The sequence below is a fragment of the Taudactylus pleione genome, unplaced genomic scaffold (assembly GCF_031769625.1).
Source record: "Taudactylus pleione unplaced genomic scaffold, aTauple2 ptg000306l, whole genome shotgun sequence".
Classification (NCBI taxonomy): domain Eukaryota; kingdom Metazoa; phylum Chordata; class Amphibia; order Anura; family Myobatrachidae; genus Taudactylus; species Taudactylus pleione.
In genome coordinates, this window is record NW_028284707.1 from 6226219 (window position 1) to 6240453 (window position 14235).

Here is a 14235-nt window from a genome sequence, read left to right on the forward strand (position 1 = left end):
TCACTAGACCAAGTCACATTCTTCCATTGCTCTGTGGTCGCTCACATGTGCATTGTAGGCGCTTTTGGCAGTGGACAGGGGTCAACATGGGCACAGTAGCTTTTCTGTGGCATGCTACCAGACGGGCTATCCTTTGCTCCCTCTGCACATCAATGAGTCTTGGGCGCCCATGACCCTGTCGCCAGTTTACCGGTTCTCCTTCCTTGGACCACTATTGGTAGGTACTCACCACTGCATACTGGGAACAACTCACAGTCGTCTTGGCATACCCCCTACTGTCCCGCTGCTGGCGGGACAGTCCCGCTATTCAGGAACTGTCCCGCCGACCCAACTGCGGGCCGCAGTGTCCCGCAGTCGGAGGAAGTTGGGGGATATCAGTCTCACCCCTGCTCTGCAGAGCAGCGGGTGAATAGATGCCCTGCACATGCGCACGTGCCATATCTCCACTGTTTGGCAGCCCAGCATCTACGTGGATGCTGATCTCGCCCCGTAGTTATGAAAAGGGGACGTTTCGCGAGGCGCCCGGCAGTCCCGATGCTGAACTTTCCGAAGTTTCGAGGTATGGTTTTGGAGATGCTCTGACCCAGAGGTCTAGCCATCACAATTTGGCACATGTCAAAGTCGCTCAGATCCTTACGCTTGCCCATTTTCCCTGCTTCATCTTCAGGAACTGACAGCTCACATATCCCACCCCTTGACAGGCGCAATTGTAACGAGATAATCAATGTTATTCACTTCGCCTGTCAGTGGTTTTATTATTATGGCTGATCGGTGTCCGTTTATGTATGATGTAAGTGTTACATGTATATATTAATGAGCATGCTACATATGTGCTGTGTGAGACGAATAGTACATATAATATGTTCGTGTATGATGGTGAACATGCCATGTAAATGATGTGTGAGCTGTGTGGTACTGTACATATTACAGTATATATGTCTAAGAGGAGCACGACATTGTTATGTAGATATGATGAGGATGGAAATGATATGCATACTATGTGTCGGTTGAGCAAAACAAATAATTTTCATGTACAGTATTACGTACATGTTACATGTATGTGCTGTGTGAGAGGAGCACTACCTATGATGCTTATGTACTGTATATATGATGTACATGTATAAGGAGAGCAGGACATGTTACATGTATGTGCTGTGTGAGAGGAGCAGTACCTATGATGCTTATGTATATATGTAGTACATGTATAAGGTGAGCAGGACATGTTACATGCATGTGCTGTGTGAGAGGAGCACTACCTATGATGCTTATGTACTGTATATATGATGTACATGTATAAGGTGAGCAGGACATGTTATATGTATGTGTTGTGGGAGAGGAGCACTACCTATGATGCTTATGTATATATGATGTACATATATAAGGTGAGCAGGACATGTTACATGTATGTGCTGTGTGAGAGGAGCACTACCTATGATGCTTATGTATATATGATGTACATATATAAGGTGAGCAGGACATGTTACATGTATGTGCTGTGTGAGAGGAGCACTACCTATGATGCTTATGCACATGTATAAGGTGAGCAGGGCATGTTACATGTATGTGCTGTGTGAGAGGAGCAGTACCTATGATGCTTATGTATATGTACATGTATAAGGTGAGCAGGACATGTATGTGCTGTGTGAGAGGAAAACTACCTATGATGCTTATGTATATATGATGTGCATGTATAAGGTGAGCAGGACATGTTACATGTGCTGTGTGAGAGGAACAGTACCTATGAAGCTTATGTATATATAATGTACATGTATAAGGTGAGCAGGACATGTAACATGTGTGCTGTGTGAGAGGAGCAGTACCCTAGGATGCTTAGGTATATGTAAATGTATAAGGTGGGCAGGACATGTTACATGTGTGTGCTGTGTGAGAGTAGCAGTAGTACATAGTGGCAGAAGTGTAATAATAATATGTGTAATCTTAGTGTGTACTCTGTCTGCTGACGTCACCGAACGCTCCTCCCACCACTTTACCGGCTCCGCCTACTGGCCCGCGCAGCTGTGAGAACTCGACTCTCCATTGGCTGCGGCTTCTCCGTCACGAACCGGGGCCCGCCCCTTCCCACCTCCCCGCTGTGTGACAGTCGCCGGCCAGACCGGGGGCCGAGGAGGAGCAGCAGCGTCACCGGCGGCCGAGTGACAGCGCGGGGGGGACCCTGGAGTGCACCCAGCCGCCCTCATGTCTTCCACTCACCCCCGAGTGAAGCGCGTCTCCGGCTCACCACCCAACGGCAACTCCGCCCGTCTCTTGCAGCCCATCCGGGCCACCGTGCCCTTCCAGCTCCTGCACAGCCCCAGCCGCTCCCCGTCCGCCTCAGTGGGGAGCAACACCGAGCCCGGTCCCCCCAGCCCCCCAACCGGCACCCCGCCCTCCCCGCTGCTCCCCCAGCCGCACAGCAGCCCCGAGGCGGCCAGAGTCCGCAGGAGGAGGAGCACCTCCCCGGAGAGGAGAAACGCCGGCTCCCCCGGGAGCAAAGGTAAGAACGGGGCTCCCTCCTCTGAGGTCAGCATGGTGGGGGTCCAGCTTCTGTGCAGCGTGCAGCTGGCGGGGGTCTATGCTGGGAGTAGATTAGTTAGCATTTAGCTCCCTGCTGTTCTGCCCATCTGACCCATCGTGCTGCCTTTATGTAACTTCACCACCTGCCCCATACCCCCAATTCAATGCCCATTTTGCAGCTCCAATCACCTGCCTTGTGCCCTCACTCCCCTTCAGCATCTGCCCCCTCAATCACCTGCCTCTTGCCCTGACTCCCTTACAGTGTCTGCCCCCCATCACTTGTCCTGTGCCCTCACTTCCCTGCAACATCTGCCCCCCTCCAATCACCTGCCCAGTGCCTTTATATGCAATATCTGCCCCTCACCTATCACCTGCCCCATACCCTGATTCCCATGCAGCGTCCCCCCCCCCCCTGTAATCAACTTCACCATGCTCTCACTCCACTGCCCCATCTACCCTTCTAATCACCTCCCCCATGTCCTAACTCCTGTACAGCATCTGCCCCCCTGAAATCACCTGTCCTGTACTTTCGTTCCCCTGCAACATCTGCCCCTCCATCAACCTGTCCCATACTCACTCCCCTGTAGCATCTTCCCCCTCCTATCACCAGCCCGTGCCCTTACTCTGCTGCAGCCCCCTCCAATCATCTGCCACTGCATTTGCCCCTGCCTTTGCCCGTGCCCTGACTCTGCCCCTGCCTTTGCCCGTGCCCTGACTCTGCCCGTGCCCTGACTCTGCCCCTGCCTTTGCCCGTGCCCTGACTCTGCCCCTGCCTTTGCCCGTGCCCTGACTCTGCCCCTGCCTTTGCCCGTGCCCTGACTCTGCCTTTGCCCGTGCCCTGACTCTGCCCCTGCCTTTGCCCGTGCCCTGCCTTTGCCCGTGCCCTGCCTTTGCCCGTGCCCTGCCTCTGCCCCTGCCTTTGCCCGTGCCCTGACTCTGCCCGTGCCCTGACTCTGCCTTTGCCCGTGCCTTTGCCCGTGCCCTGCCTTTGCCCGTGCCCTGCCTTTACCCGTGCCCTGCCTTTGGCCGTGCCCTGCCCCTGCCTTTGCCCGTGCTCTGCCCCTGCCTTTGCCCGTGCCCTGACTCTGCCCCTGCCTTTGCCCGTGCTTTGCCCGTGCCCTGCCTTTGCCCGTGGCCTGTGCCCTGACTCTGCCCCTGCCCTGACTCTGCCCCTGCCCTGACTCTGCCCCTGCCCTGACTCTGCCCCTGCCTTTTCCCTGACTGCTGCAGCATTTTCCCCTACATGTGCCCTGATTCTGCCGCATGCATTTGCCCCTCCCTGTGCCTTGGCTCTGCCGTAGCATTTGCCCCTGCATGTGTGTGCCCTGACTCTGCCGCATTTGTCCCGTCCAATCACCTGCCTCATAACTTTACACCATTGCAGTATCTGCCCCTCCAATCACCTGCCCCGTGCCCTCACTCCCCTGCAGCATCTGCCCCGTGCCCTGACATTCTTGCAGCAGCTGCCCCACAAATCACCTGCCACCTGACACTGCCACAGCATTTGCCCCTGTGCGTGCCCTGACTCTGCCACAGCATCAATCCTCTCAAATCACCTGCCCCATAACATTACACCTTTGCATCACCTGCCCCATGCTCTTACTCCCCAGCAGCATCTGTCTGGTGCCCTGACTTGTACCCTTCAATCACATGCCCTGACACTGCCACAGCATTTGCCCCTTCCATGCCTTGGTCTGCCACAGCATTTGCCCCTTCCATGCTCTGACGCTGCCACAGCATCTGCCCCTTTATTCTCCTGCCCCATGCCCTGACTCCACTGCTGTATTTGCCTGTTGCACTGACCTGCCCTGTGCCCTAATTTAGCTGCATCTGCCTCATTCTCTGACTGCATTTCAGCATCCGCCACATCTACTCATCTGCAACATTTCCTTACCCCAGTGCACCATCTGCCACCTCCACTCCCCTGCCCTGGTTTTATCATCTGTCCCCTATACTCACTGCCCATACTGACACCATTCTGACTCCACTGCAGTATCTACCCTCACTACTTCCCTGCCCCATTACCTGACTCCACTGCAATATCTACCCTCGCTACTTCCCTGCCCCATTACCTGACTCCACTGCAGTATCTACCCTCACTAATTCCCTGCCCCATTACCTGACTCCACTGCAATATCTACCCTCGCTACTTTCCTGCCCCATTCCCTGACTCCACTGCAATATCTACCCTCACTAATTCCCTGCCCCTTTACCTGACTCCACTGCAGTATCTACCCTCACTGCTTCCCTGCCCCATTACCTGACTCCACTGCAGTATCTACCCTCACTGCTTCCCTGCCCCATTCCCTGACTCGTCAATTCATCTGTCTGCTTCACTCATCTGACACATGTCTTGACCACTACAGCAGGGGTGTTCAACATGTGGCCCTCTGGCTGCTGTGGAACTACACATCCCAGCATGCCCTGCCACAGTTTCACTATTAGGGCATGCCAAAACTGTGGCACGGCATGCTGGGATGTGTAGTTCCACAGCAGCTAGATGATATGTTGAATACCCCCTGCACTACAGAATCTGTCCCCTTTATTCATCTGCCCGGACTCTGCTGTAGCATCTGCCCCATCTGCCCGGACTCTGCTGTAGCATCTGCCCCATCTGCCCGGACTCTGCTGTAGCATCTGCCCCATCTGCCCGGACTCTGCTGTAGCATCTGCCCGGACTCTGCTGTAGCATCTGCCCCATCTGCCCGGACTCTGCTGTAGCATCTGCCCCATCTGCCCGGACTCTGCTGTAGCATCTGCCCCATCTGCCCGGACTCTGCTGTAGCATCTGCCCCATCTGCCCGGACTCTGCTGTAGCATCTGCCCCATCTGCCCGGACTCTGCTGTAGCATCTGCCCGGACTCTGCTGTAGCATCTGCCCGGACTCTGCTGTAGCATCTGCCCGGACTCTGCTGTAGCATCTGCCCGGACTCTGCTGTAGCATCTGCCCGGACTCTGCTGTAGCATCTGCCCGGACTCTGCTGTAGCATCTGCCCGGACTCTGCTGTAGCATCTGCCCGGACTCTGCTGTAGCATCTGCCCGGACTCTGCCCGGACTCTGCTGTAGCATCTGCCCGGACTCTGCTGTAGCATCTGCCCCATCTGCCCGGACTCTGCTGTAGCATCTGCCCGGACTCTGCTGTAGCATCTGCCCGGACTCTGCTGTAGCATCTGCCCGGACTCTGCTGTAGCATCTGCCCCATGCATTACCTGCACTGAAATATGTTCTCCTCCACCCACCTGCCCTATGTCTCGGCTCCACTGTAGCATCTGCCCCTCCACTCGCCCACCTCATGCCCTGGCTCCACTGTAGCATCTGCACATCCACTCGCCTGCCTCATGCCCTGGCACCACTGTAGCATCTGCCCCTCCACTCACCCACCTCATGCCCTCACTCCTGTTTTGCCCTTGCGTTTTAAGCCCCTGAACTAGTTATTAGTGCCCTAACTGCTGTGTGAAAGCCTCAGAGTATTACTAGTGTGATAGCCTGGCAGGTCTGCATTAATATAATCTGCTCCATGCATCTCTCCATGTGATAAATACAGGCGTGTGCTGTTCAGACTTGCATGGAAAATATGTAAGTTTACAACTCCAGCGCTGTTCCATTGGGATTCTGTTAAAAGGCCCTTGAGGCAGCGAGATGACATCAGACGGGCTCATTTATAGTAATTGTTGTGCGTTTACTCCATTACTAGAGGTTGGGAAAAAACATTTGCAGATCAAATAGGAGGTCTAGAAGAAATGTGTTTATTCAACGTGCTTTTCATCAGTGTTTTCGGAATATCACTGTGTGCTATGTACTATGTTTCTGCATTTCTCGCGTGGGTCGCAGATGGGCTTGCACTCTATTAATGCTGTTTGTTCTAGTAGTGACATCATTGATAAAACACCAGAGACCTATCTGCCGAGTTGAATGGAGTGAACTCTTCCTAATTAGAACACCCAGCTTAATTGGTACTCGGTGTAAACCAGCTTTGCAGCTCTCCCAGGAACACGTGCATTGCTTTATTAGTAATATATTATATTTTGTAGTGGTTTATTGACAAAGAAAGCACAGAGAGGGGTGGCCTGTGTCATAAACAAACTGGGTAAAATAATAATTTTGCAATTATCTGCACCTCAGCCTGTGTAATCTCTGCCCTAAATACATTTCTCACTCTCTGAAGACAATAGATTGTGTGTGTTTGAATGCGCTTTGTTTTTCTCCAGATTAAAACCACACATAGAAAACAAAAAGTTTTTGATTTAGCGGTTTTAGGCCCTCAGTAGGTTCCTGCATTGTCTGGCATAGTATAATATCCATAACCTGTTATAGCTGATTTTCCGGCAATGTCATATTGATGTTTGATAGTGTCAGTGTCTGATTTTATTCTGTATATTTGTCCTTGACAGCTATGGTGAAGTAGCAGGATATTAGTAATTTAGGGCCCTATTTATTAATATATATTTGATTGAACTGTGTTTTTTGTTGTTGGATCATGATCACTGTATTGAAAGTCTCTGCCCAGGACAGCATCTTATTGGGTGCGCTGTTTCTGCTAGGGGGTTGAGTACGGGATGCTGGCAATTGGGTCCCTGCGGTCAGAATCCCAACACTGGCATCCCAACAGAGTTAGGACATCTACACCGGTCGGTCAGTATTCTAACTTTCTCACTAAACCTAACCTCCCCCTATTGCCTAAACCAGGGATGGGGAACCTCAGGCCCGGGGGCCGTATAAGGCCAGCAGAATCATTTGGTCTGGCCCTCAAAGCTTTATTTTCTGCTAGCCTCATCTGGCTAGCAGGGTGCCTAGAATGGAAGCCTGCAGCCAGAATCTATGCAGCAGTGCCACCTGGAGCATCCTTAGGATGCTTCAGACGGCCACACCGCTGCCCTTACAGCTCCCCGGAGCATCCTCAGGATGCTCCGGGCATTGCTGTATTCACCGGCAATTTTACCTCCGCCCCCCTGTGATGTCACAAGTAGGGGTGTGTGGCCTGTGCTGGGCCCATGAATAATGTGTGTGTGTGTATATGTATATACAGACGGTGTAATGGTTAGCGTTACTGCCTCACAACAATGAGGTTCAATTCCCACCATGGCCCTAACTGTGTGGAGTTTGTATATTCTCCCTGTTCTTGCGTGGGTTTCCTCCGGGTACTCCAGTTTCCTCCCACACTCCAAAAACATACTGGCAGGTTAATTGGCTCCCTACAAAATTGACCATAGTGTGTATGTGTGTGAGCATGTGGTAGGGAATATAGACTGTAAGCTCCACTGGGGCAGGGACAGATGTGAATGGGCAAATATTCTCTGTGTAAAGCGCTGCGGAATATGTGAGCGCTATATAAATAACTGGTAATAAATAAATAATATATATACTTTTTTATTTTTTTTTATTTTCAGTATGGCTACTGCTAAATTGACCTATAAAATCTGCTTTGTGCCCCTTATAATCGCTCGCAATATTTTACATTAGGCCGATGCGAAATGTCCAAATGAGCATAAGATACTGGCCATAAATTAATTATATACATACATTTTTTTTAGTTTTCAGGGGCTACAATTTACTGGTTTCCTAATGTACACAAATGATCTGTGTGCTGGTTATGCAATTCTGACACCTCTTCAGGGGGAGGTAAATCCTTCCTGTATCTGGCATAGACAACCACAGGTAGAACTATTGCCATGCACAAGGCCTGTGTAGGAGGCTTACTGTTGTCTCTGTTACTGGAGTCTAGAGTTTGCAGTTGCAGTGCGATTATAATCTGCAGCCCTCAATGTCACCCTCGCTTCCCAAAGAAATCCCTCATTTAGAAGTAAGCTCTAAGATTCTAAGAATCTGCAAATGAGATTTTTTTTTTTTTTTTTTTTGTCTGTTTGTTTTAGGCTTGCTTTAAATATATTTGAAGCAGGCTGCAGGTGAGTGCTGCGATGCTCTGCAGCTTCTCTGTGCTGGCACTATGTGCGGATGCTTCTCTCTTCTTTGTCCCTCGTCCTTCATGTACGGTAGTTACTATGGCAGTGTTGATGTTTATTGTTTGAGGTTGTAACTGCTGTGAGCGTTCTCATAGTCCTCAATGCTTGTCTTGGCATTTGCGGCTGGCCATCTAGTCTCTCTCTTGGCTACTTTCAATTCAGAAGCTGTTTATGGGCCTAAATCTACTTTTACTCAGCTTATTTCCTTCCCATCTTTACTTTTGGGGTATTAAGTGAACTGGATAGCTGGTATTGTAATTACCAACACCCCGGGTATTCTACTACTGATAACAAGACCGGCAGCATAGTTCGGTGCGCTCGTATTTTTATTATCAGTGGGGGAGATTCAATTCAACGCAAATTGAATAGCGCCGGGAGCAAGCTCCCGGAGCTATTCAATTCAGTGCGCTATGTGGTCGGAGAATGCCGGCTATCGCACCTTAACAAGGGTGTTAAGGCGCGTTAACCGGCATTCTCTGACCAAAGTGGCGCGGGCGGCTGTTAGCGCCGCGCTAAGCAGAAAAACGAGTGCGCGCCCGGGACTTTGGTCGGATTTCTACTCACATCCCCAGGGGGGTGCGAGAAGAAATCCTTAGCGCGCCGAAACAGCGCAGTGTATTGAATAGCGGCGGGAGTCCCTCCCGCGGTTCAACATTGCGTTGAATTGCTTTCTCCCCAGTGTATACAACACTTTACCATAGTACTCTGTTTATTATTATTATTATTATTATTATTATTATTATTATTATATATTACCAGTTATTTATATAGCGCACACATATTCCGCAGCACTTTACAGAGAATATTTGGCCATTCACATCAGTCCCTGCACCAGTGGAGCTTACAATCTATATTCCCTACCACATGCTCACACATATACACACTAGGGGTAATTTGTGTTGGGAGCCAATTAACCTACCAGTATATTTTTGGAGTGTGGGAGGAAACCAGAGCACCCGGAGGAAACCCACGCAAGCACAGGGAGAATATACAAACTCCACACAGTTAGGGCCATAGTGTGTGTATATATGTAGCGTTCCCGCTAGGCTGTTTTAGCGGGGCGCGGCGCCCTGCCCTCTTTCTGGAAGGCAAAGAGCGCCCTGACCTCCAAAAGGAGGGCAAAAAGCGCCCTGCCCTAACAGCCTGCGCATGCGCCCGGCATCTATTCTCCCTGTCTGCAGGGCTTGGGAGCTGCCTGGCGTGCCCGTGAGTGCCGGGCACGCCCCCAAGAGTGACGAAAAGGGGACGCGTCTTATAGACACGCCCCCTTTTTATGACCACGCCCCCTTCTCGGACGCGCCCTCTCTAGCTCCGGCGCCCTGCCTCGCGCCGGAGCTAGAGTGAACACTATATATATATATATATATATATATATATATATATATATATATATATATATAATTTTATAGTTAATTATTTATTTTGAGCAGCCCATGGTCTATGTATATGAGGACTCTACCTGCTGCCCGACCTGGATGCCCCCGGGCTATTCCTCCATTTTTATTTATACAGGTTGTCTCCTATATCCAAAATGCTTGGGACTATAAGAATTTTGGATATTGCATTTTTCCATATTTTGAAATATTGGCATACCATAAGGGAAGGAACCCAAATAGAAACACAGAATGCATTTGTTTCATATACACCTTATACATACAGCCTGCAGGTCATTTTATACAACATGTTTAATGATTTTGTGCATCAAACAAAGTTTGTGTACATTGAATCCATTGAACCATCAGAAAGCAAAGGAGTCACTATCTCAATCACGCTCCAAAAAAATCCATATTTCGAAATATTTGTATATGTGAGACTCAACCTATTTATATGTAAAAAAAAAATTTCTGTGCAATTTTGGTTACATGAATAAAATAAAAGTTTGGATGGAAATTCTAGCAAGTATTTTGGGAGAGAATGGCCCTGCAGAGTTCACTCACCAACATAAAACGGTCCCTGGAAAATCCCTTAGCTTGGCATAGAGATCCTGCATCCCGTGTGCAATGCACAGGCCTGTAAATCTCCAGGCTAATGTATGTTTTCAGCTCTCGAGTTCTTAAACAGAAAACAGTACGCCATTTTGATGGAGTAAATGTCTATTTAATCCGGGCCTGACTAAAGTTTTACATCGCTAGACTCTCCCTCCCAGGGGTGCTCTTTTGCATATATTTGCAGAGCGGATTAGGAAGCTGTGCCTGCATGCACCGAGCAGATGGGGGAGAAGAGTCCACGAGGCTGACAAGTAAGCAGATAGCACATTATAATCCTGGAGGACTGTCAGTGCTGGCAACTGTGGATTCTGCATGAATTCATTCTCCGGGGCACATGGTCTCGCTCCCGGCCAGCCTGAGCTCAAACAAACTCCTTCAGTCAATCCAGGGCTGTTGTTTGTTTGTTCCTGTAGGAATCTGGTGCTATAGCTACTATAACTTACCTCCTTGTTTTACTCCTGTCAGCTGAATGATGGCTGTCGTAGCTGTGTTTAGTGGTAGAACTCGATTGGGTGCTTTCATTTAACGTGTGTTTAGCTGATAGTAATATTTGGTAAGGTCTCATTTATTGTTCATGATCTTTACGCCTAAGAAAAACTTTGTATAGCTTTATACAGTGTGAAAACTGTGCTTATCTAGAAGTTAATATTTAAATCCGTTTTATGCTTTCGATATTCTTGTTTGTGTTAAACAGCTGCCAGGCAGAAATAATTTCTTTTAGGTTTTTCTTTTTTTTTTTTTAACCCTCCCCTAGTCCAGTGGTTACCAAGCTCTGTCCGCCTTAACAGTCCAAGTTTTAAGGAGATCCGTGCTTGAGCACAGGTGGCTTAAGTACCTCCAGTAAATGTAACTTAACCATCTGTGCTCAAGCCTGGCTTTAAGGATATCCAGGCTTGGATATCTTTAAAACGTGGGCTGTTACTTGAGGACCATGTTTGGGGACTGCTGATCTATTCAGTTGATCTTATTGCACATCTTGTGTCTAACGGTCGGTTTCCCAAATCCTCAGTATAGGGGCTAAAAAGCTGCTTGTTCATATTCCCTATCTCAACACGGAGGGAGATTGAAAAGTCCTATGTATTATTATTCTGTATTGCAAAGGATATTTTGATTCAAAATATCCCCGCTATGTGGTAAATTTAGCCTGCAGGGACAGCGATAATGATAACCACAGTCCCTGCGACGTACTTCCCGCGGCATTTTGGAGGAGTACTCCTCTAGGGGAATCTGACACTGCACAGTGTCTGTTTCTGGAGCCAGCCGGTAGCTGCAGGAGAGGGATCGGAAGATCCCTCTCTCGTGAGTAAGCCTCCATTGGCTTAAAGCGGTTTACACCATCTTAGTACGTAGGAGTCAGATCTGCAGCGCCAGTGAGCCTTCTGGCGGAGATTTCTGTGAAATCTCCTGCATTAGGTTTTTAGTACATAGCAAAATTTATAAAATTATGCAGAGCCTGCATTTTTTTACATGGAGGAGGCAGCCAGATTGTTGCCAACTATGACTGCAGTGTCTATAGATGAGCAGATCTGACCCAAGCGCTTTGTCAGTGACTTCTATTCATGGCCTGGTAGCACTCGTGGCCTGCAGTAGCCGCTATGTTCCTTGGTTGTGGCTCTATCATACGCGTACTGAAGTGTTGATCAGTGCAGTCCTGTTGTGTCCACGGATAACATAGCCTGAGTTACAGGGTGCTGCGAGCTTCTAATCTTGCATAGCTGCCGACACTATGGAGCACTTTCATCTGTGTTGTATAATATTTGCCGGATTTGGTTATAACCATCATTTTATGCTTTTTAAATGAAGGCTTGAAACATTTTTGTAAAATCTATGAGCCTGCTTAAAGGTTTAGAAGCCAGATCGTTGCCCGCAACCAAAATATATGCAAACTTGTATAGACAGCAACACATTCCTCTTCAGTGGTCATCAGAGTCTACCACATGTGCGTACCTGCCACAAATTCATAGTATGCCACGCCGTAGGGCCCAAATTCGTATTATGCCACGCCGTAGGGCCCAAATTCGTATTATGCCACGCCGTAGGGCCCAAATTCGTATTATGCCACGCCGTAGGGCCCAAATTCGTATTATGCCACGCCGTAGGGCCCAAATTCGTATTATGCCACGCCGTAGGGCCCAAATTCGTATTATGCCACGCCGTAGGGCCCAAATTCGTAGTATGCCACGCCGTAGGGCCCAAATTCGTAGTATGCCACGCCGTAGGGCCCAAATTCGTAGTATGCCACGCCGTAGGGCCCAAATTCGTAGTATGCCACGCCGTAGGGCCCAAATTCGTAGTATGCCACGCCGTAGGGCCCAAATTCGTAGTATGCCACATTTAGAAGAGCACTAGCAATGGTTTATCTTTCTAGCACTGACTAGCTAAAAGGGGGTAGGCAACATGCGGCCCCATTGGCTGCTGTGGAACTACACATGCCAACATGCCCTGCAACAATTTGCTAGGGCATGCTCACAAGTGTAGTTCCACATCAGCTGGAGTTCCACAAATTGCCTACCCCTGGTCCAGCACATCTCCGATATCTCCTTTTATTAGTGTTCAGTAATAAACGGCGCCGTACCTAGAAAGGGCACCTCAGCGCACGCCCGGAAAGGGGGCATGGCCATGAGAAAAGGGGGAATGTATTTAAGACATGCCCCCTTTTTTTAATCACTCTAGGAGACGTGCTCGGCACTTACGGACATGCCGGGCTGCCCCCAAGCTCTCCTCTCTCTGGGGGGGAATTCCATTCAACGCGATGTTGAACAGCCGCGGGTGGGTGCTCCTGCAGCTAATCAATACCCCGCGCTGTTTGGGCGCGCTAAGGGTTTCTTCTCACACCCCCCTGGGGATGTGAGGAGAAATCCGACCAAAGTGCCGGGCACGCAGCCGATTTTCTGCTTAGCGCGGCGCTAACAGCCGCAGGCCCGGCACTTTGGTCGGAGAATGCCGGTTAACGCGCCTTAACACCCTTGTTAAGGGGTGATAGGCGAGATAACCGGCAATTCTCCGACCACACAGTGCACTGAATTGAATAGCTCCGGGAGCTCGCTCCCGGCGCTGTTCAATTCGCGTTGAATTGAATCGCCCCCTCTGTGAATAGGGCTTCTACTTACCAGCGGTGATTGCAGCGCAGCTGTTTTTCCACCCGCGGGGTACAAAAGGGCAGGGCGCATTCTGCCACTTTGAAATCAGACAGGCAGCGGCGCTCCTCTAAAACAGCCTAGCGGGAACGCTACTTTGTGAGGTAACTATTGCAGAGCCCTTCACATATATGGAGATTACACTTTGGGTGAGCTGGATGGCAGGTCTCAGTACAAAGGTGGGATGAGAGATAGTCCATGTAACCCCCTCCTCCAGAATGAGGCCAGGCCTCCACAGTCCTAGCACCCCTGGCAGATGACAGGACAGAGGGGCATATTGGTGACTAACACATATACAGCTGGGAGGGCAGTTATTGGTGAGAGGCACATATACAGGGTGGCAGGTATTGCTGAGTGGCACACATACAACTGGGAGAGCAGGTACGGTGAGTGGCACATATACAGAAACCTGTACTGATACCAATACCCAACACACAGAGTACTCAATGTAGCAGCAACTACGTCAGTCCATCCGTGCCCCCCTGGAATGCTGTGGAGAGGCAGATCCGGTGGCTTCATAACGCACATGGGCAGGAAGGAGGTGGCGGAGCCATACTGATTGAAAGTTGCGGATACACGCTCCTCCTCATGTGATAGGCATTCCCCGCCTACTCCTGTAACCACCAGCGGAGGAG

General features: G+C 49.8%; 1 protein-coding gene across 1 annotated transcript in view; it reads left to right on the top strand.

The window, feature by feature from the left end:
* Window positions 1-2064: 2064 nt before the first annotated feature.
* Window positions 2065-14235, top strand: part of GLCCI1 (glucocorticoid induced 1) — an 84896-nt gene continuing 72725 nt past the window's right edge. Inside the window, exon 1 of the mRNA XM_088442246.1 lies at window positions 2065-2494. Within this exon, the coding sequence (XP_088298372.1) occupies window positions 2197-2494 (298 nt within the window). The 5' untranslated portion in view covers window positions 2065-2196. The remainder of the gene's footprint in view (window positions 2495-14235) is intronic.